General features: G+C 36.0%; 2 protein-coding genes across 2 annotated transcripts in view; one reads left to right on the top strand and one right to left on the bottom strand.

Annotated features, from left to right (window-relative positions):
* The window catches only part of LOC131849940 (uncharacterized), a 51,217-nt gene that overhangs the window by 7,424 nt on the left and 20,713 nt on the right, over positions 1-23,080 (bottom strand). Inside the window, exons 2-5 of the mRNA XM_059200072.1 lie at positions 14,780-14,967; positions 14,270-14,428; positions 12,818-12,997; positions 11,691-11,810 (exon numbers count right to left, since the gene is read on the bottom strand). Of these exons, the coding sequence (XP_059056055.1) occupies positions 11,691-11,810; positions 12,818-12,997; positions 14,270-14,428; positions 14,780-14,967 (647 nt within the window). The remainder of the gene's footprint in view (positions 1-11,690; positions 11,811-12,817; positions 12,998-14,269; positions 14,429-14,779; positions 14,968-23,080) is intronic.
* Positions 2,649-6,739, top strand: LOC131849939 (nicotinamide riboside kinase 1). Its single transcript, XM_059200071.1, has 4 exons — positions 2,649-2,773; positions 4,068-4,617; positions 5,452-5,578; positions 6,183-6,739. The coding sequence occupies exons 2-4, from the start codon at positions 4,232-4,234 to the stop codon at positions 6,285-6,287; spliced, it is 618 nt and encodes a 205-aa protein (XP_059056054.1). The 5' UTR covers positions 2,649-2,773; positions 4,068-4,231; the 3' UTR covers positions 6,288-6,739.

The following is a 23,080-nucleotide window of genomic DNA, read 5'->3' as shown; positions in this document are numbered from 1 at the left end:
TCTTGTCAGTTTTTCTCAGTTCGAAAGCACTTTGAACTGGCGATAGATTTTACATATTATAAGAGTGTAATAATATTTTGATTTGATTGCTTTATGAAAAGAAACTGCATCAGGATGGACATATAATAATAATAATAATAGCAGTTGGTATCTTTTAAGATCACAATTTTTTCTAACCTATACATATAAATAAAATTGGAGTGTGTGTTTGTAATATTGAAATAACCATTTTTTACTACATGTATATGAATATAAATACGGTACATTTTTTAGAATTTTTGTCTCCCTGTTCCGGCTAATCTCTGAAATGGCTGGACCGATTTTGACTAGACTTTTATTGGCAGGTAGCTGATGTAATAAGGAGTAACTTAGGCTACTTTTATTTTAAAATAATAAAGTTAAATTCCACACAGACTAAGTCGCGTGTACAGCTAGTTATACATATATTTTGCAGTAACTGTGATCCTGTTAGTTTATATTTAATTGGATATTTCCATCTGAATGTTAACAGTTTGTCATGATGTGACATAGGACTCCTCCAAATGTTTCCATAGATTCCGGTTCTTTGCTCTTCGAGTCCAACTTTTTGATCGGAATGAACAAAAGCTTCCTTAATTCCAAGAAACATTAATGAAGTTGCAAATAGAAGTTGATAGTATGTTCATAAATGCTTACAGGACCTAAGAAACAGAAGAAGGGATCAAAGAAAGTAAATAAAAACAACCACGCTCCGCAAGGGAATTTGACCAATACAACCATCAAGAAATTACTGGCTCTGTCCAAACCTACGGTTAAGAGAACTATCACTGAAAAAGTAAGTACCGAATATAATAATAACAAGTAGACGGCTGCGGTGTTCTAATGGTTCCAATGGTCGCGGGTTCAATTCCTCGCGCGGCACAAACATTCGTATTCATGAGTATGATTGTTTGTATCGATCTGGGTGTTTTCTATCTATACATATAAATAAAATTGTAGTGTCTCTTTATAATATTGAAATAAATATTTTTTTTTACCATTTTTGTCTGTCTGTCTGTTTGTTACAACTAATCTCTGAAATGGCGGGACTGATTTGACGGGACTTTTTTTGGCAGGTAGCTGATGTACGAGTAATAAGGAGTAACTAAGGTTACTAACATTTTAGAAAAATAAAGTTAAATTCCACGCGGTAGAAGTCGCGGGAACAGCTAGGGCTAGTAAATATATATAATTATAATTTAGTTAACAAATTTGGTGTTTTATAATTATTTACAACGATCCAGACACCTCGTTGAGATTCACACAGTTTTTTTTTCGGACTACTCTAATGCTGTTGGCCGCAGCTGGCCTTTACAGCTTCACCGGACGATAGGGGGCGAGTGCAGATGGCACTCCAAACCAAGAAAGGACTTATGGAGCTGCTGAAGGCCAACTTTCGCCTGACGGATACGACTGAGGATTAGTCTGAGGCCACCGCTAGGGGTTCGAACCTCGGCTTAGGCCGTCGTAACATCGGTCCCCGTTTGAATTGTACGGTGGACCGATCGGAGGGGCTTCACACAGTACATACATGACCACTGTGGGTTATCTATAATATTACATAATTATACTGTTATACAACGATGTCGATTATAGATTATCATTTGCTAATCTGCGTAATTGAAACATGCGATATACAGACACGCGATTTCGTCCTCGTGGAGTCATGTAGGTATATAGATAGCATTTTTAAATATTTAGGCTAATTATTATACAAAAACATATTAGATATATGATACATAAGTAAAATTTTTAAGAACTTGGAATGTCACATTTATTTGTTTTTAATCGTCAGCTTAAAAAATGACGATAATTCTATACAACCTTTCAAATCCTTTTTTCGTATTTAAAAGTCCTTTCTTAGGGTCTAGATTTAATTGAAATTTGGTACCATATAGTACCAAATTTCAATTAAATTGATTCAGTAGTTTTTTCGTGAAAGTCACAGACAGACAGAGTTACTCTGAGTTACTCGCATCTATATATCTTATATATAAAATTCTCGTGTCACAGTTTTCGTTCCCATACTCCTCCGAAACGGCTTGACCGATTCTCATGAAATTTTGTGAGCGTATTGAGTAGGTCTGAGAATGGACCAACACCTATTTTTCATCCCCCTAAATGTTAGGGGTAGTCCACCCCTACATTTTTTTTTTATTTTAAGGCAAAACAACGTTTGTCGGGACTGCTAGTTTATAAATAAAATTGTAGTGTCTGTTTGTAATATTCAAATAACCGTTTTTACTAGGTATATGCATATGAATATAACTACGGTACATACACCAACATAACATTTTTTACAATTTTTGTCTCTCTGTTTGTTTGTTCCGGCTAATCTCTGAAATGGCTGGACCGATTTTGACGGGACTTTTATTGGCAGGTAGCTGCTGTAATAAGGAGTAACTTAGCCTACTTTTATTTTAGAAAAATAAAGTTAAATTCCACGCGAACGAAGTCGCAGTTGCAACTAGTTTATAATATTAACAAGGATTTAACAGAATGGTAACTGTTGCAGATAGTTCAAAGGGCTATAAAAAGGAAACCGCTGGTGGAGAAAGTAGAAGTGAAGAAAGACGAAGGGAAGTCAATACTGTTTCCTGACGAACCGGTCCTTAAGGCGAAGTCGAAGTGATCTGCTCACCATCGTTTATGGACATATCTGATGCAGCGCTGGGGAAACTGGTCCTGGTGACTACTTCAACAGTCTTCATTCTGATTGTCTTTTGGTTAAATACACACCCTTTTATAGACCAAGGTAATAATCAAACTATTAAAATTTGACGGCCTCGGTGGTCTAGCGGTTTAGCGCACCGCTTTACGTCCGATAGTCGCGGGTTCGATTCCTCGCACGGCACAAACATTTGAATTTATGAGTGTGATGGTTTCTATCGGTCTGTGTGTTTTCTATGTATATATGTATGCATTTAATTTCCAAAAAACAGCAATATTCATAATATTAATACTAGATTTAAAGACAAACTTGCTGTCCCCAAGTATCGTTTAGAAAAAGTTAATAGGTCTTTTATAGGAATAGGTATAAAAATTTACAATAAGATACCAAAGGATATGTTGGAATTACCCTTAAATAAATTCAAAACATCTGTTAAATCATATTTACTGAGCAAAGCCTATTACTCACTAAACGATTACTTGAATGACGAGTGTGCATGGCAATAGTTGTTCATGCACTGAATTTTCATTTAATGTTAGACATAGACACCTATATAAAAATACATTGTAAATAAACTGGCTTTAAAAAAAAAAAAAAGTAATTCAATTGAGTTTCTTGCCAGTTCTTTTCAATTGGATCTATATACCGAACTGGACGGTAGGGAAAAAATAAAATTATAATGTAAAAATTTGACGTTCATAAGCGGCTAAAATGTCCTACATGAATAAATGATTTTTGAATTTGAATTTGAATTTGAATTTACAAAAAAACTGTATCTAAGTATTTATATCAGTTGTCTAGTACCCATAAGCACAAACTCTGCTTAGCTTGGGACTAGATAAAGTTGTGTATATTGTTCTGTGATGTTATGTTATTAACTACCTGTGTCAGCGGCATCGCCCCCTTGAAGTTTATAGCCTATGTGCTATTCAGATGCATAAGCTATATTACTGTAAAGTTTCATCCAAATCTGTTCAGTAGTTTTTGCGCGGAAGAGTAACAAATATCCATCCATACTCACAAACTTTCGCGTTTAGAATATTATTAAGATTATTATAATCTATGTATACATCTATACATATAAATAAAATTGGAGTGTCTGTTTGTAATATTGAAATAACCGTTTTTATGTGCATATAAATATAAATACGGTATATACACCAAAATATCATTTTTTACAATTTTTTACTGTCTATGTCTGTCTGTTTGTTCCGGGCAATCTCTGAAATGGCTGGAACGATTTTGACGAGACCTTATTTGACAGGTAGCTGATGTGATAAGGAGTAACTTAGGCTACTTTTATTTTAGAAAAATAAAGTTAAATTCCACGCGGACGAAGTCGCGAGTACAGCTAGTTAATTGTACATTTATATTTCAGATCTCGCCATCTATAACTGGATACCGGACCCGCAGTGGTTCCTTCTGTTCTGTGCTGTTTGGGGTCTCTTCTTTATTGGGGGTCTCATGTCATTCACCGTCTACCACATATATCCATACCTCTAAAGTGTAAAAAAACGAAATACAAATAAAGTTCAAAATACAATGGCAAAATACAACAAAGATGAATGGATCGTAATAGGCATATCCGGTGTGACGTGCGGAGGAAAAACGACTCTAGCGAACAGACTGAAAGATGTATTGAGGCCTGTGTATGTTTTTCATCAGGATAAATATTTCTACTCTGATGATAGTCCTCACCATGTGAAGTGTGAAGGTATGGATCATAATAATTATGATATCCTGTCAGCGCTGGATATGCAGGCCATGTATGATGACGTGATAGAGACAATGAGCGGAAGGGACAAGTCACACGGGTCGTGTGTTAGCAGGGATACTGGAAAGTTGGAGGTCGATGGGAAGAAATGTCTAATCGTCGAAGGATTTACTGTTATGAACTATAAACCTATTTTGGAGTTGTGTAATTTGAGGTAATTACTAACTGCCCACGGTTTCAGCCGCCTGAAATTTTTCGCCTATATGTTATTCTGAATTTCATAAAAATCAGTCTGACAAACATCTATTCCCTCCAAATTTTCGCGCGCAAATATAAGGATAAAAAAAATTGTGACATTAGAATGTTATAAAAAAAACTAGGGCTACATGTATGACCGGCGCGTCTGCAACTTGCACTCTACACTTATTCTTATATATCGCCCAATTTACATAATATCTTTTTAAATTATAGCCTATCTTCTGATGTATAAGCTATATTACTGTAATGTTTCATCAAAATCTGTTCAGTAGTTTTTGCCTGAAAGAGTAACAAACATCCATTCATACTTACATACTTTTGCGTTTATAATAATATAAGATTTGATTGTCTAGCGGTTTAGTATATCGCTTTATTTTCGATGGTCGTGAGTTCGATTCTTCTCACGCTACAAATATTTATATTCATGAGTTTGTTTGCCTTGATTTAGGTGTTTTCTTTGTATATTTACAAAAAAAATGTATCTATGTATTTGTATCAGTTGACTAAAAGAGCAACATGCAAATTTCTTCCTCGTTCTTCTTGTAACGAGACAGCTCTCTGAACGAGCGGTAGATTAAAAAAAATGTGATGACTATTCAAAAGTGCTTCAATGTAAGTTTATTTAAATACATTATTTTCTATTCTATTCTGGTAGCCATCATAACACAAGCTTTGCTTAGCTTGGTACTAGATGTCACTGTGTAAATTATACAGGTATTGTTATTAGCACGTGCATTAGACTAGATGCCGCTGTTGAATCGTCCAGGGTGTAGAGTGGTGTTTGTTACAGGTACTACGTGGTGCTGGAGTACGGCGAGTGTAGTTCTCGACGCAGCCTGCGAGTGTACGACCCGCCCGACGTGCCGGGGTACTTCGAGAGATGTGTGTGGCCGGAGTACATCACATACCGAGCAGAGGTATGTAGATAGATAAAAATAATAATCTTGACATCCTCAACAATATCATCGCACAGCACACACTTGGCTGAGGCCCGTGTAGGTGAGTATTACCTTCTTTTATATTTGTAAAGGAAGAGAAATAGAGCAAGAGCCCACGACGGCTAGGCATACGTCTTATTAGTAAATGTGGAAGTTCTTGTATGTGTGTCCCCAACAAAAGTAAGAACGATCCCCAAACATGAAACCTGGATCGTGGTAAACTTACGTTTTTAATAAAGCTGAAATTTTATTCTTAAAATAATACAGTTTATGGGGTTCCGGCGAGATGTTGGAACCACACTAAGTGTCTGGCAATGAGCAGCGCAAGTTATAATACTACGTACTGGCCACTTTGATCGCAAATATGGACCGATTTTGACGGGACTTATATTGGCACGTAGCTGATGTAATAAGGAGTAACTTAGGCTACTTTTATTTTTGAACAACAAAGTTAAATTCCACGCGGACGAAGTCGCGTGTACAGCTAGTTTATAATATTAGTAAAGATTTTGATACATTCTATTCTATATAACCATAGAGTTAGGCCTTTTATTTTATTTTAAATTTTATTTTAATTTACTAGATCGAGCAAGACAAACGGGTGAAACTTCTGGACGGCACGCAACCTGATAACTACGAAACGCTTCTCGCAGACCTCAAGACGCTAGGAGTTAAAGAAATATGCTGATATTCGGGACTTAAGGATTTCTACTGGTATATACATTCTATTCTCGACTAGCTACTCGGCCCGGCTTCGCACGGGGCACCTACATGTATATAAACCTTCCTGTAGAATCACTCTATCTATTAAAAAAAAACCGCTTCAAAATCCGTTGCGTAGTTTTAAAGATTTAAGCATACATAGGGACAGACAGCGACAGCGACTTTGTTTTATAGTATGTAATGATGATTGATACGCTTTCTAGAAAATGCACTGTATATTAGATTGATAGAATTTGTAGCTTACCAGTATCATAACAATTAAATGGTAACAGGCACTGATTAGACTAATTCCTTTTGACAAAAATGCAATAGCATAGCATATGCTGGTGGTCATTATTCTCCCTAATTTTAAAAATCTGCGTAAGTTGCGTACCTTTTTTTATATAAAACTAGCTACTCACCCCGGCTTCGCACGGGTACATGTATTATATATATATAAACCTTCCTCTTGAGTCACTCTATTGCAAAGAAATGCATTAAAATCCGTTGCTTAGTTTAAAAGATCTAAGCGAACGGATAACGGAAGCAACTAAATTTTATACTATATATATACATTTTAGTATGGTCTCCTTCGAATAAAAACAATAAAAAAATGTTTACAATTATAGAAAAATTATTAATAATAATCATAATAAGAAAAGTAAGAAAATTTCTTTCTTCATCACATAACTCATCCATGCTTGGCTAAGGGCCGCGTGTTTGAATATATAATAATAATAATAATAAATGCATTTATATATATATATAATATAGTTACACATTTATACATATTTAACATGATTGGCAATAGGTACAACCAGCTATTGCTGGACTGATGCGCGTCCAGCGCATTTTCATATACAATAAACATAATAAAATAATAATAATAATACACATACATACATAAATCCAGGCGGACAATTTAACAAATTAATACATAAATAATAATAATGTCCATACGGATACACACGTCACTTGCATGCTATGCATGTGTACCTACACAAATATTCAAAGAAAGAAAAATATTTTATTCAGTGCAATGTAATTCATTTTATGTTGAGATTTGTCGCCGCTATCCAAGGGCTGTCTATCTATCTAATATAATTCTCCTAAAGAATTTTTAAATTTTAGCGGTATTAAATAGTATAGTTCTTTTTTGTAAAGACAATTAAATATGAAAGTTTATTAATGTTGCAACATATTGTTATATGTTTTATATTGAAATTAAAAGTAGCTATTTTTGTAGCTTAATTTTTATATTTAAGCTAGTTGGACTGTGTGGTAAATGGTAAGTGTCGCCTATATATATGAACACTCAACATTTATTATGTGACATTCGTGATACCACTCATGCGTAATACCGTCTTTACCATAAGGGCACACGGGGCCCGTGCCCAGGGCCCCCATTCTCAGAGGGCCCCCGGACTGATAATTTTTCTCACACATTTATTCTCAAAAGATTTTTGTCGGGCACACTACACTTTTTTCACAAATCAGTAATGTTATCAGAAGGTATTTACAAGGCATATACTACGCCATTATACCGATTACTTCGCCTATTCCTATGTTCTTAAGTAATATTTTTTAACTTTCCAAAAGGGCCCCGAATTCTTGTGTATCTAAGGGCCCCATCCTGGTTTAAGACGGTGGTGCTCGTGCGTTGTCATTCCGAAATGATTTAGTATTAGTATTAATCATGTTATGAATGAAATAAAAACTATATTGTTGTCACAGAGAGCAAAAACATTTATATACAATATTATGTATAAATATATTATATACTAGCTGTACCCGCGACTTCGTCCGCGTGGAATTTAACTTTTACTCCTTATTACTTTACTCCTTGTTACTCCTTATTACATCAGCTACCTGACAAAAAAAAGTCCCGTCAATATCGGTCCAGTCATTTCAGAGATTAGCCAGAATAAACACAAAAATTGTAAAAAATGTTATTTTGGTGTATGTACCGTATTTATATTCATATGCATGTAGTAGAAAACGGGTTTTTTTATATTACAAACAGACACTCCAATTTTATATATACAATAATGACAGTGTCAGCCCTAGTGTTTCAGGCGTAGCCTACGGGAATCATTCACCTTCAGATGGGCCGTATGCTTGATTGCCGCCAAAGTTAAAAAAACTCTGTCTGTTATAAACCATCATAATGCACTTATATACATACACACACATACAACTATGTAATATAAGTGTAAAATTACAAATATGTAAGTGTAACATTACAAATATCCAAGTTAAATTGAATTGTTCTACAACAGGGTGTGAATGATAGCTGGTATTGTGTAAGAACATATTTTTGTATTTATTGGCATTTTTTTATTTGTAACGTATGAAGTTTGCCCGCGCTGTGAATGGTGTGCAGTGTTAAATAAATTTTAACTCTATTACATTTGTGTATTATTTATTTCAAACTCGCTACCCTCCCCGGCTTCGCCCTGGTGTACATGTATTACACAAATAAACCTTCCTCTAGAATTAAAAAAAAAAAAATACAAAATCCGTCGCGTAGTTTTAAAGATTTAAGCATACATAGGGACGTACAGACAGCGACAGCGACCCCTATGATTCCTGACTGAGACTGACTATTATTTAAAAGAGCAACACGCAAGTTTCTTGCTCGTTCTTGTGATGAGACACCTTTCTGAATGAGCGGTAGATTGAAAAAAAATGTGATGACTATTCAAAAGTGCTTCAATGTAAGTTTATTTGAATAAATGATTTTCTATTCTATTCTATTCATACAAATGCAGTATTTGTATCAATGCGTGAGCATTTACATTAAAACAAAAAGAATGAGTAATTTGTAATGAAGCAGTTTTTGCATTTATAAAATTGAACGTCTATTTACATTCATTGTTGCCGATGGCAACCTTTTTGATAGGTTTTATGTTTTTTATATATATTTGAATTTTATATTTTGACGTTCTGTTTTTATATACCGTTTATTTTCTTATGCCATATTGTCTTTATATTTTTGCTGGCGAGCTGAGACACGTTCCTAGGTGAGGTAAAATAGGTGTATATTTTACCTCACCTAGGAACGTGTCTCATTTTTAACCAGCCTTAATACAGTCCATCCTTCCTTCCGTAACATTCATTATTAAATATTTTCATGTGTGATTTGAGACCAGGGTTGCCAATTTTTTTTTAAACGTATTTTTGTGTGCTTTCAACACTAGAGCTGTGGCAAATGTCACAACTTCGTTCAGTAATTATAAATCGTTAAGTGCCCATAATGAGTATTCTGTTTTACGCATCACAGTAAAGGCTGAAAGTAAAGTATTTTTGCATACTTTATTTGTATGTAAATGTATAAAGTATAAATACCATAACTTGGCAACCCTACGTGAGAACCGAACGCGGTACATTCATTATGAATAACATTTAAGCATGGTGTCGAAATAATTGTTGGGCTAAAAACATAGCAATTTCATTAAATTACTGTACATAATTATAAAAAATGTGCTTCGATGTAAGTTTATTGGAATAAATTATTTTCTATTCTATTCTATTCATACAAATGCAGTATTTGTATCAATGCGTGAGCATTTACATTAAAACAAAAAGAATGAGTAATTTGTAATGAAGCAGTTTTTGCATTTATAAAATTGAACGTCTTACATTTACATTGATTATTAAATATTTTCATGTGCGAAGTGAAACGTTATTTTTAAACTTTCGTGTTTAATATATGTTCAGGCGCGGTTCCACTATGTGGCCTAAAATAGAATTTTTATATAGCAACACTGCTTCGTCGGGTTTCAGCGGGCCAGAGACAAAATTACGACGGGTACAGTTCAATATTTAAAAACTCAACAACCACTGTAAACCTATTATCAAGTAAATTAAAAAGTAGCCAGGAATCTCCGATTTTCATTACACCATCAAGACCTCACTAAAAGGCGCAAACATAACGTCAGAACATCTACCTGCATGCTCCAAATTTCAGCCCGATCCGTCCAGTGGTTTGGGCTGTGCGTTGATAGATCACTATGTCAGTCACCTTTGAGTTATATATATTTACTATGTATAATAATGTTTGCGATCGCAAATAGCCCTTTACTTTATTTAAAAATAAAATTTCAAATTTCAAATTTCGAACGTCAGGCACAGAACATCGATGATATTTTATATACAATTTAGCACTCCTTCTCGAACATTCCGTGGCGTCACTATTAAAATCAACGTACAATACAATCTAAATATTCTTTTTATTTAAATTTAAAACATATCAACTACTGCAATATTTACTATGTATAATAATGTTTGCGATCGCAAATAGCCCTTTACTTTATTTAAAAATAAAATTTCAAATTTCAAATTTCGAACGTCAGGCACAGAACATCGATGATATTTTATATACAATTTTGCACTCCTCGAACATTCCGTGGCGTCACTATTAAAATCAACGTACAATACAATCTAAATATTCTTTTTATTTAAATTTAAAACATATCAACTACTGCAATATAATAATAATAATAATAAATCCATTTATTGCCAACATCAGCACAGTTACAAGCTACACATTTATACATATTTAACATGATTGGCAATAGGTACAAACTCAGCTATTGCCGGACTGATGGGCGTCCACTTTTTCATTTAAAAATAAAACACGTTAGATAACAAATAATGAAATAAAAATTTAACAAATTAGAACGAAAGAAAGAAAAATATATTTATTTGGCACAAAACAATCATGATATTTTATATAACAATTATTTTAAAAATACAGCTGCGAACATTCCGTGGCGTCACTATTAAAATTTTCAGTGGAACCTTGTACAAAATAATCTAAATATAAAATTTTTTATTTAAACGTGCGCTGTAATAAGGTGTAAGTCATATCATAATGTATGGAATGATAATAATAATAAAAAATAATAAAATCATACATTTAAATTTGATTTTCTAATAGAAATTTCTTAAGTTTTTGTTTAAATGCAGATACAGATTTTGAATTTTTAATTGGAGGCATATTTTCCAACATTTCGTGGCAGCGTAGCGAACAAACTCAGCTATTGCCGGATATATTAAAAGAGATGCAAGTCTTGGCAGTCGTTGACTAAACTGAAGTTTACAATAAGTATGATGGTTGTTTTTTATGTACGATTCAGGCAACGAACGAAATGCAAGGTTCGTCGCATCCAGATTTAACATTTTATAATTTACAACATAATGAAATAAAAATTTAACAAATACTACATAAATAATAATAATATCCATACGGATATTATTGGACACGTGACATGCATGCAATGCATGTGCATCTACACAATAAAAAAAAAAATCACATTCAAATCCTCAATCCTCATCCTCAATCAATCAATCCTCCAGCAAACAAATAATATATTGATAGACTCACACTCCGCCGCCGTCGCAGAACTTGCGGCTCTCCCGGGGCGCGGACCGATGTTCCGCCGCAAGCTCGTGTGACGGAACTTCTCCCGCGGAATCTGCAGACCTTTTGCTACGTTCTTCTAGTCTGCATATACAAACACCATTTACATTATACTTTTTTTTTTATTATTAACCACAGACACAAAGTCCGTGCTCTTATTAAGTTAAATTTTACATTTTTGTTTGACTTAGATTGATTTATTATATTATACTTATAATTGAATAGAAAATTCAAATAAACTTAAGTTTAATATACTACCTACTCGCCCCGGCTTCGTACGGGTGTACATGTATTATATATACAAACCTTTTTCAACAATCTATCTTAAAAAATGCCGCTTCAAAATCCGTTGCGTAGTTTTAAAGATTTAAGCATACATAGGGACAGACAGCGACAGCGACTTTGTTTTATACTATGTAATGATAACATAATATCTCAATCCGTACTAATATTACAAATGTGAAAGTAGGGATGTTTGTTACGCTTTTACGCAAAAACTACTGAACTGATCATCATAAAATTTTGTACACATGTTCTTGGAGGTATTAGAATGAACATAGGATACTTTTTATTAAAAAAAAACAAATATATAAAAAAATAAAAAAATTAAACATTAACATTTTGCTAAAAAGAAGTTATGCGAGCGAAGTCGCGAATAAAAGCTCTTAACGCAAAAGTTTCTTCGCATTGATGTTTGTTACTTTTTCACGCAAAAACTACTGATTTTGTTGAAACTTTACAGTAATGTAGCTTATGCATCAGTATAACATATAAGCTATATTTTTTATTCAAATTTATATATTGATATTTAACGCGAGCGAAACTGCAGGCTCTGCTTGGTATCATTACTTAGTATAAAACAAAGTTCCTTTCGTTATCTGTCCGTCCCAATATACGCTTAAATCTTTAAAACTGCGCAACGGATTTTGAAGCAATTTTTTTTAATAGACCGATTCAAGAGGAACGTTTATATATATAATACGTGTACACCCGTGCGAAGTCGGGGCGAGTAGCTATTTTATATATAAATATATATTGCTGAGTTGGGTAGTTTTTTTCTATAAAAATGAAGGTATATGGTATATACTGACTGGTTGTGCACGTCGGGCTGGTCGCGCGTGTACTGAGTGTGGTGAGTGTGGTGAGTGTGGTGAGCGTGGTGAGCGTGGTCGGTCCCCGCGAGGTGCGTGACGCGCGGCAGCGTGTCGTCCGCGCGGAGCACCGGCACCGTCCGCGCCAGGAACATCAGTGCGCGGTCGCGGATCAACTCGCTGTACACACACACACACATCGATCCCCAGTCCTAATACGACCCTCAGCCGGTACCTGACGATACGAGTTCAGAGGCACCACTAGGTACCCTAAACTCGTGTCCATCAGGCGGGAGTTGGCCTTCAGCCTCTACTACATAATGTATAAAAATCACGTGTCACGTTGTTTGTCCGCGATGGACTCCTAAACTTCTGAACCGATGGCAAATTTGATTTGCACATTGTGTGCAATTTGATGGAAAACTATACATTGAGATGTAAGCTATCCTTCAAAGATAGGATAGCTTACATCTAAATTTATAGTTGCAATATTATTTTATTGCCTTAGCCACAACAACGCGTAGCTAGGCCTGCTAGTATAATATATAAATAAATACTTAATAATCTGATAATCAAATTATAAATTTATCCTCAAATTGAAACTAAGAAAAAACAAGGAAAATTTAGAGTAACTAATCAAAAATTAAAATTATATAGAGAAGACTATAGGGAAATAACAGAAAAGTTACAAATTTGAATAATCCACACGATAAAAAACAATTAAGTGGCACTTTTTTATAAAATTTTATTCTTATAATAGTAGCCGGCCTCGTCAACTAACGGCGTATACGAACGACGCTGAGGTCCACCCCAGCAGTATGCCCGAGTGATGAGCATATGCTCGAGGCCCGTACCCGGCGGCCCAAATGGGCTCACGGAAGAAACCCTGTGATATCAACATGTACAAAGTCTGTCGAACTGAAACGACGTTAGACGATGCACAGCTTCAACGCCGCACCATTGTGCCGGTCGGAGTGGGAGATGTTATATTTATTTTCGTTACGGAATTTCTTGATTCGGTCACCGGGTTAAAGCCCGCAATCAAAGCTATGCAATAGCTTAAAAAGTGACATGCATGTACCTATCCCGCCTACACTACGCTACCAAGGAACAGGACATTGTTGACTACATCCGGACTAAAAGCAACCTGACATTGAGGGTGACGCAGTTGGAATCGAGCCACAACGCGAGCTTCAAAGCGTTCGTGGCCCTGGTCCCCACCAATATGCTGCCCACCTTCATGAAGGAGGACTACTGGCCGAAGGGGGTGGTCTATCGGCGCTACCGTGGCAGATTGCCGTCGTCAGTGCCGTGACCATAGAGACAATTTTATTTTACATATTTTATTATTATTTCTTATGTATGTTAGTCTATAAGGTATTTATAATATGGGCCATGTAGCCTGAATTAAATAAATAAACAAATAAATGTAAATATGTCATGTATACTCACAACGGATAGGGTTCTCCGTTCGGGCTCTGTCCCATGGGGTTCTTGGGTATGATCCCTCGGTTGAGGTCTCCACACAAGTTATGTGCGCTCACCTGGGGGCGCACGCCGGCCGCCTCGCGACACTCGCTCGAAACCTGCCGGTACGGTGGCGGACGGACCCTGGGAAGAATATATTTTTTATACTACGTGGTGGCAAATAGGCATACGGCCCATCTGATGGGAAATGGTTACCGTAGCCTATAGACTAGAGGTGTTACGTGCGCGTTGCCGACCCTTAAGAAACCTTAATATACCCTTCTTGAAAAACCCCATGCTGTAGTCTCTAGAGAAAACCTCGGCAGGTAGTTCATTCCACAATCTAAATGTACGCAGGACGTAGCTCCTCTGGAATCGCACTGCCCGAGACCACTTAGGTTCTATATACATACAGATGTTTTGAATTTATTTAAGGGTAATTCCAATATATCCTTTGGTATATATATTATTATATTTAATTATAATCGTGATTACCTCGGTGGGGTTGCATTGGGAGATTCAACAAACGCGTAGTACCCCTCTGGTGGTTCATCTGAGTCTACATCAGCGGGAGTGTCATCAGCTCTGGGCTCCACCGGCGCAGCAGGCGCGGCCGTCGATAGAGGATCTACTGATGAGGTCTGTTGGGGTAATGTCCTCGATACCAGGAATGACAGGATACTCTGGAAATAAAAGAATTGGTTACTAGCGTTTTTTTTACAGTTTGCCATCGATCCTATCCTACTAATCAAGGACTACAAAAATTTAAGGAGGACCTTAAATTTTTGTAGTTCTTGATTAATAGAGTGGTAAGTAGGAGGCGTAGCAAGTACCTTAACATCAATCTACAGATTTGGGGGAGGAGATTGACCCCATTGCTAGCAATGTACCATGGTTTACCTCCACACGGTTCCCCCTGAAAACCATCGTGATAACTTCCTGGTGAATTTGTTACGATGGGCTAACTGACCTGACCTAATGCTCATTTTATCATCCTCCACTGGTGCCCCGCCAGCGTAAACCGTTAGCGCAGGCGGTTGCACTATTCCATTATTATGCTTAAAAAAAATCTGCAGATTTTGCCAAGCAGAAGAGGAAAATCCACTACACGTCCTCTATGATAGCCCACTCACGCATAAACGTAATTTCCCCTTCGGTAAGTATACACTCTATCCTGAGGAGATAAAAACCATCGCTCCTAAGAATATCCTTAAATTTCTATCCTTGATGGGTCTGGGTAGCGTACTTTGGAAAAGCGCGAACACAATAGTTCTTGTAGGTCTCAGTGCTACAGGTCAAGTGCTTGACAATGCCTCTATTTTCGAAAAAAATATATATTTAATGTATTTGTATCAGTTATAGGTACTAGACCCATAACACAAGTTTTAGCTAGCTTAACTTGTGTCTAGATGGCGCTGTGTGAATTGTCCTGAGATTATTATTAGGTAATTATATTATCCAGATGATCAGGATGGCACCTACGTAGATTAAAAAATATAATAATATAACGCAGACGAAGTTGCGCGGGACAGCTAGTGATTAATATAATAATAATAAAATAACTCTGGACAATTAACACAGCGCCATCTAGTCCCACGGTAAGCAGAGTGTTGTGGGTACTAGACTACCAATACAAACACATATATATATATATATATTTTGTAAATAAATACATAATATACATAGAAAACACCCAGACAATACAAATAATCATACTAATAGAAACAAATGTACCGTGCGAGGAATCGAACCCGCGACTATCGGAAGTAAAGAGCATGCCAAACCGCTACACCATCAAGGCCGATTAATATGTTTGTTTCGCTAAAACCAATGTATACCGGTGAAAGTGGGACATTCCCTGGTACCTGCGGCTAGGAACCGGTGCAATCTATCTGTATGCAGCATGCAAACATCTCTACGTACCCACTACATACCTGACAACATTTACAAAAAGCCACAATACTAAATGCCTGCCGCATTATTAACTCAATTTGTCAGAAAAAAGATTCAAATGTCTTATAAAATATTTTCTTTTTAAAAAGGCTTATTATAAAATTGAAGAATTTATAAATGATAATAATGTTTTTGTAGAAAATATCTAACTTAAAATTCATATTTATTTATTTATTATAGCTTTGCATTCCACAATATTACAGTAGATAGATAGATATATTTCAAAGTAGGTTAATTATGGACCCTGTTGGGCAGTAAGCGGAAGAGAAGAGAGGAGGACGAGTTATTTTTTATATAATATATAATAATAATAATAGTAATAATTAAAAATAATCATAGCGCTGACAATGTTATCTGATTGAACATAGATTAAGTGCGTAGCGGTTTTTATGTTGATTGTCGCATGTCAAATCCTTATTAATGTAAATCTAATTAAAACTATATTTATTTAAAAGAGCAACATGAGGTGAGTATTACCTTCTTTAATATCAAAAGATTTTTTTTCAGGACATTTCCACAGCGCCATCTAGACCCAAGTTGAGCTAGCTAAAGCTTGTGTTATGGGCACTAGATAACTGATACAAATACATTGATTTTTTTCGTAAATACATTCATAATATACATTGAAAACATCCAGGCAGATACAAACAATCATACTCATGAGTACATACAATTTGTGCCGTGCGAGAAATCGAACCCGCGACCATCGGACGTAAAACCGTGTGCTAAACCGCTAGATCACCTAGGCCGTCTGACTACATTTTGAAGTACGCCTACAAGGAATCTGGGTGGTAAATATATTTTGAAAACTACGCTCGCCATCTACCTTTTTCTTATCTTCACTTGCTCTGCCCATAGGTAGACTGGAAGAAATTGCTTAGCGATCAAATCACCTTCTGTATCAGTTAATGTATTATATATAGATATAGTAAATACATATATTTAATTGGTTTCCCTATCTGGTGCAAAGACTTTAAATAAATAAATTGCATCTGATGGTAAACGGTTACCACAGCCTTAAAAAACCTTAATGTACCCTTCAATGGTATATTAAGGTTTTTTGCACGGACCTATTCAGTAGATGCTTCCACAGACATACACATGCACGCACGCGCACACACGTAATTTGCGTACTGTTTTTTTTTTGTAATTGTCGCACTGTTTTTTTTTTTTGTTTGTTTAATGTGTCTTTTAGTTTTTTCTTCTACTAAATAAATATCACTTCATTTCATTTCAATGTTCCTATTTTGTTTTGTTTGTAGCGTGCGAACTCGTGACCATCGGAATTCAGGCGATTACCTAAACCGCTAGACCACCGAGGTCGTCTATCAAATGGATAGTTAATCTATATAATGTATGGTAATTTAAAGTAGTGCAACTACTCCATTCATTCACGGCCAAGGCGCCGGTGTTTTGTACCGTGGCGTCGACGTGACCACGTAGGGTTGTCAACAAATATTAGAAGAAATAGAGTATATCTTATTTAAAAGTAGGTAAATAAAGAGTACGGATTTACCTTTATTTTATACTATATGCTTTTGCCCGCGGCTTCGCTCGCGTTAATTTATCCCCATAGGGGTGGCATTTATCAAAATCCTTTCTTAGGGGATGCCTACGTCATAGTAGCTTTATGCATGCAAAGTCTCAGCCCGATCGGTTTAAAATTGACAAAGTTTCATATAAACTTTCATCCCCTATTTTACCCCTTTGGGGGTAGAATTAATCAAAATCCTTTCTTAGCGGATGCCTACGTCATAACATCTACCTGTATGCCAAATTTCAGTCCGATCCGTCCAGTGGTTTGGGCTGTGCGTTGATAGATCACTACGTCAGTCACCTTTGAGTTATATATATTTGTGGAATTTGGGATACCCACATATTAACAGTAAATAGCCGACTTTTTTGGTTCTGACAAAGGGTTTGCAAAACATCCTATATATGACTGGCTGCCTAGTGTAAAAAAAATATTATTTTAATATACTCTATTCAAATTCAAATATTTTTATTTAGGTAACACTATATCTACAAAATACTATACAGTTGTTGTAGCTAAGCTCTATTAATGTTATATATGTACGTACGCCTACAAATCACAAACCAAATCAAATTAAAATATCTTTATTCATATAGGTAATAAAGACTCTTATGTTATGTCAACAAATACCATCAGTTCGGTGTGCATTCGAGTTAAGATGAACTGACAAGAAAGCCAGCTCTTATTCTTTTCAAATTTGCTTATACATACAAAAATGCAGATTCATTTTGAAATTCAAATTAGGGAGAATAGAGTGACCAGTATTTGCTATTGTAATTTTTCCAAAAGGAAATTGTCTAATCAATTGCCGTAACACACATACCAGTCCCCAAAAGCAGCACTGTTTCACGAGAATGAAGAACCAGTCGTCATTACACTCAATAACTTCTTTTTTATACCAAACCAGCTACTCGCCCCGGCTTCGCACAGGTGTACATGTGTTATATCTATAAACATTCCTCTTGAATCACTCTATCTATTAAAACAACCGCATCAAAATCCGTAGTTTTAAAGATTTAAGCATACATAGGCACGGACAGGCAGCGACAGCGACTTTGTTTTATACTATGTAGTGATAGGTGGCAAACAAGCATACGGCCAATCTGATGGTAAATGGTTATAGTAGCCTATGGACGCCTGAAACACCAGGGTTGACGACTCTTAAGAAACCTTAATATACCCTTCTTGAAAAACCCCATGCTGTAGTCTCTCAGGAAAACCTCGGCAGGTTCAGTGCAGGCTCGCCGCTACAAGTTTGAACTTTATATCAATATATAGAGTACAATACTCTGTTTTAGAGTACATTTGGTAACCCTACGGTAGAGTTGCCAACCTGTTTTCCCAGGACATGTCCTAGTTTTTGTAGTGTCCTGGCTTGTTTTATAGCAGCGTCCTGTGTTTTTAAAACGCCCTGACAAGATTATATATTTTCAAAATTCGCGCGCCATTTTTACAATGCCTGTTCGAATTGTAGAGTTTTTTTTAATACTTTTAAGTATTAAACACTGATTATGACCATTACTTGAATTTTATTAATTTAGCCTATTGACATTTTATATAATAATATAATTATAACAAGTATATCACTGAGTCCTGGTTTTAAACTTGTCTTGGTTTTTCCAACTTCAAATCCTATTTTTTTAAATTTGGTGTTAGCAACCCTGCCCTATGGAGACGTGACGCGTGACGGCGACGTCTCGCCGCGAGACCGCACCGTTACCGGCGACCTGCATTCCTGGCTTGGAATGCTTGCTTACCTCACTGAACGACAGTGTTCAAAACAAAAATACGCTCGGAGAAAGTGAGAAACAAAATTATATTCTTACTTCAGGGTAAGTGGACATTGACTGCTCTGTTCCTTTTTATAGCATAGGGGACGACGAGGACGACAACGAGCTTGCGGCTCACCTAATAGTTGACCGGCTTACTTCCGATGGTCGCGAGTTCGAGTCCTCGCACGGCACAAATATTTCTATTCATAACTATATTTGTTGGTATCGGTCTGAGTGTTTTCTATGTATAATATGAATGTATTTAGGAAAAAAAATATCTATGTATTGTATCTTTACACAAGCTTTAGCTAGCTTAACTTGGGTCTAGATGGCGCTGTGTGAACTGTCCTGAAATTATTATTATTTTGAAAATTGATGACTATTGTAAAGTACATTAGGTTTATTTGAATAAATGATTTTTATTCTTTCTATTATCTTCCTTAAATGTATATTTTTGTATATATATACATATATATATAGTATATATCAAGGGCGAATCCAGCTTTGGCGCCAGGAGGGGGTCACATAGTCGTGGTCAAGTCAAGAACATATAAATGTAGGTATTTTATTAATGTACGTAAGTACTGTACTTAAAATATTTATTCTTTATTGTACACTTGAAAAACTTAACACATATACACGTACATATTCTTCTCTTGAAAACATCCAGAGAAGCACTATTGAAATATAATTAATGAAATATTGAAGGTATGTAGTTACATAAAATTTATATGGTGAAAAAATATATAAATAAAATCATTATGTTCAATTAGTGGTCCACCTAAGTCCTGGCAATCCTAAGTCATGACCCCCATGACCCCCCTGGATCCGCCGTTGTATGAAATCCTGTTCCGAATAGAATAAATTGCATTCATTTATACTAAATAGATACAATCATAGAATCAGGACGGCTATTGTTTAAGTTCAATGGATTGCTTGCTTGACTTTCATTGCTTTGTATTGGTCTATTTGAATTGTACTATTGTATATTGATGCGCTTTCTGTTGTGAATGACTAGACAAGTGGCAAACGAATCTAAAGACGGTAATCGACGGTAGATCACAGCTTTACTACCGTTGGTCGTGGGTTCGATTCCTCGCACGGTACAAACATTTTTATTAGAATAGAATAGAATAGAAAATCATTTATTCAAATAAACTTAATTTAAGCACTTTTGAATAGTCATAACAATTTGTTTTTTATCTACCACTCGTTCGGAAAGCTGTCTCATCACAAGAAGAACGAGCAAGAAACTTGTGTGTTGCTCTTTTAAATAATCCTTGTAAGTTTACATTTACAAGTCGAAACGTGTGAATACAAACTACCAACAAGCACAAATTTTTTGGGTCAAATATAATCATGCAATAAGATTAAATCAGTCGTAGTGATAAGAGCAGACCAGTCCCTACAAGCACTCGTTCACGAGTATGACGGATGAGCCAGCCATCACTGCGCTCGACCATATTTTATTGGCCCACCACGCCGCAACATGTCTGGACATTTTAGTGAGCATGACTACTCATTCCACACGACCACGTCACAGCTACAAAAATTACTATATGGTAGTTACAGTATTCGCACTTTACATAAGGATGCACAATCAATACAAAAGCCGCTACGCTATCATATATCAAGAATTATGATAGCGTAGCTTATTCATGAGTATGATCGTTTGTTTTAGTCTGAGTGTATTCTTATTAGGCACATTGATTTTAGAAGAAAAAGTCTAATCTATCACATTTAAAATAAGTAACATATTGCTAAGTAACAGTTTATATGTAACGTGCAACTGTGATCGGAACGAGAATCCTTACTGATATTATAAATGCGAAAGTAACTATGTCTGTCGCGCTTTCACGCAAAAATTACTGAACCGATTTAAATGAAATTTGGTACACAGATAGTCGAGACACTGAGAAAGGACATAGGCTTCTTTTTGATGCAAAATAAGGGTTGTAAGGGGCTGAAAGGGGAGATGAAAGTTTCTATTGAAATATCGACATTTTTTGAAGCTAGAAGCTTGAAACTTATTTTTTATCTTGTTGATTAAATCAAGTATATAATCTTCCGCGGCTTTAAAGTGCCACTTCTACTCACCTCCTATAGTTCCGATATATGTATATTGTGAAATGTGAAAATAATAATAATAATCTCAGAACAATTCACACAGCGCCATCTAGACCCAAGTTAAGCTAGCTAAAGCTTGTGTTATGAGTACTAGACAACTGATACAAATACATAGATTTTTTACATCGTAAATACATACATATTATACATAGAAAACACCCAGATCGATACAAACAAACATACTCATGAATACAAATGTTTGTACCGTGCGATCGAACCAGCGACCATCGCACGTAAAACGGTGTGCTAGACCGCTAGACCGCCGAGGTCGTCGAGATAGTTATCAACGCTACAAACAATATTTATACTCATTGCTATTATATTGCAGTATATCATTAGTAAATTCCAGTTTCCCAAATTACTAACGCCATTTTGTCTATTTTCGCCACGACAATTGACTCTAATGATTGTAATTGGGTAATTTTCTCTTTTTTTCTGACTACTCTAATGCTGTTGGCCGCAGCTGGCCTTTACAGCTTCACCGGTCGATAGGGGGCGAGTGCAGATGGCACTCCAAACCAAGGAAGTACTTATGGAGCGGCTGAAGGCCAACTCCTGCCTGACGGATACGAGTTTAGTCTGAGGGCACCGCTAGAGCTGGCCTTTACTGCTTCACCGGACGTTAGGGGGCTAGTGCAGATGGCACTCCAAACCTCGGAAGGACTTATGGAGCGGCTCAAGGCCAACTCCTGCCTGACGGATACGACTTTAGTCTGAGGGCACCGCTAGAAGTTCGAGCCTAGGCCGTCGTAATTACGAGTCTGAGGGCACCGCTAGAGGTTCGAGCCTAGGCTCAGGCCATCGTAATTACGATCCCCGTTTGAATTGGACGGGGGATTCGATTGAAGGGGAATTGTATAATTCGGAAGGTTTTTTTTTAGAGGCTTTGCTATTGGAATTACAAACAAGTTGACGGCCCACCTGGTGGTAAGTGGTAACCGTCGCCTATATACATGAACAGCACTACGGACATCACGTTATAATATAACATTCGTGATACCACTGCATTGTCATTCCCGAGTACGATATACCCTATAATTTCACTGTAACATATCATCCTTCAATTAAAACAACTTACAAATCAAGTATTTGACGCTTTTAGAAATTAGTAGGGATAATTGACAACCTCGCTAGTCTAGCGGTTAAGCACTCCGCTTTTCTTCCGATGGTCGCGGGTTCAATTCCTTTTATATTTATCTATATTTGTACTGGTTCATATTTTTTCTAAGATTTATGTATTTCCAAAAAAAAATACCATTTTATTATTTTCAAATAACACGGAAGTAGGACCTACTTCTATTGTTCTGTGATTATTTCTATTATTTGAATAGGATAGAATAGAAAATCATTTATTCAAATAAACTTATAAACAAATAACTTATTTTAAGCACTTTTGAATAGTCATAGTTA

The sequence above is a fragment of the Achroia grisella genome, unplaced genomic scaffold (assembly GCF_030625045.1).
Source record: "Achroia grisella isolate CSIRO2021 unplaced genomic scaffold, CSIRO_AGI_Agris_v1 utg669, whole genome shotgun sequence".
Classification (NCBI taxonomy): Eukaryota; Metazoa; Arthropoda; class Insecta; order Lepidoptera; family Pyralidae; genus Achroia; species Achroia grisella.
Note: the sequence above shows the minus strand (reverse complement) of the source record. Positions and strands in the feature narration are given on the sequence as shown.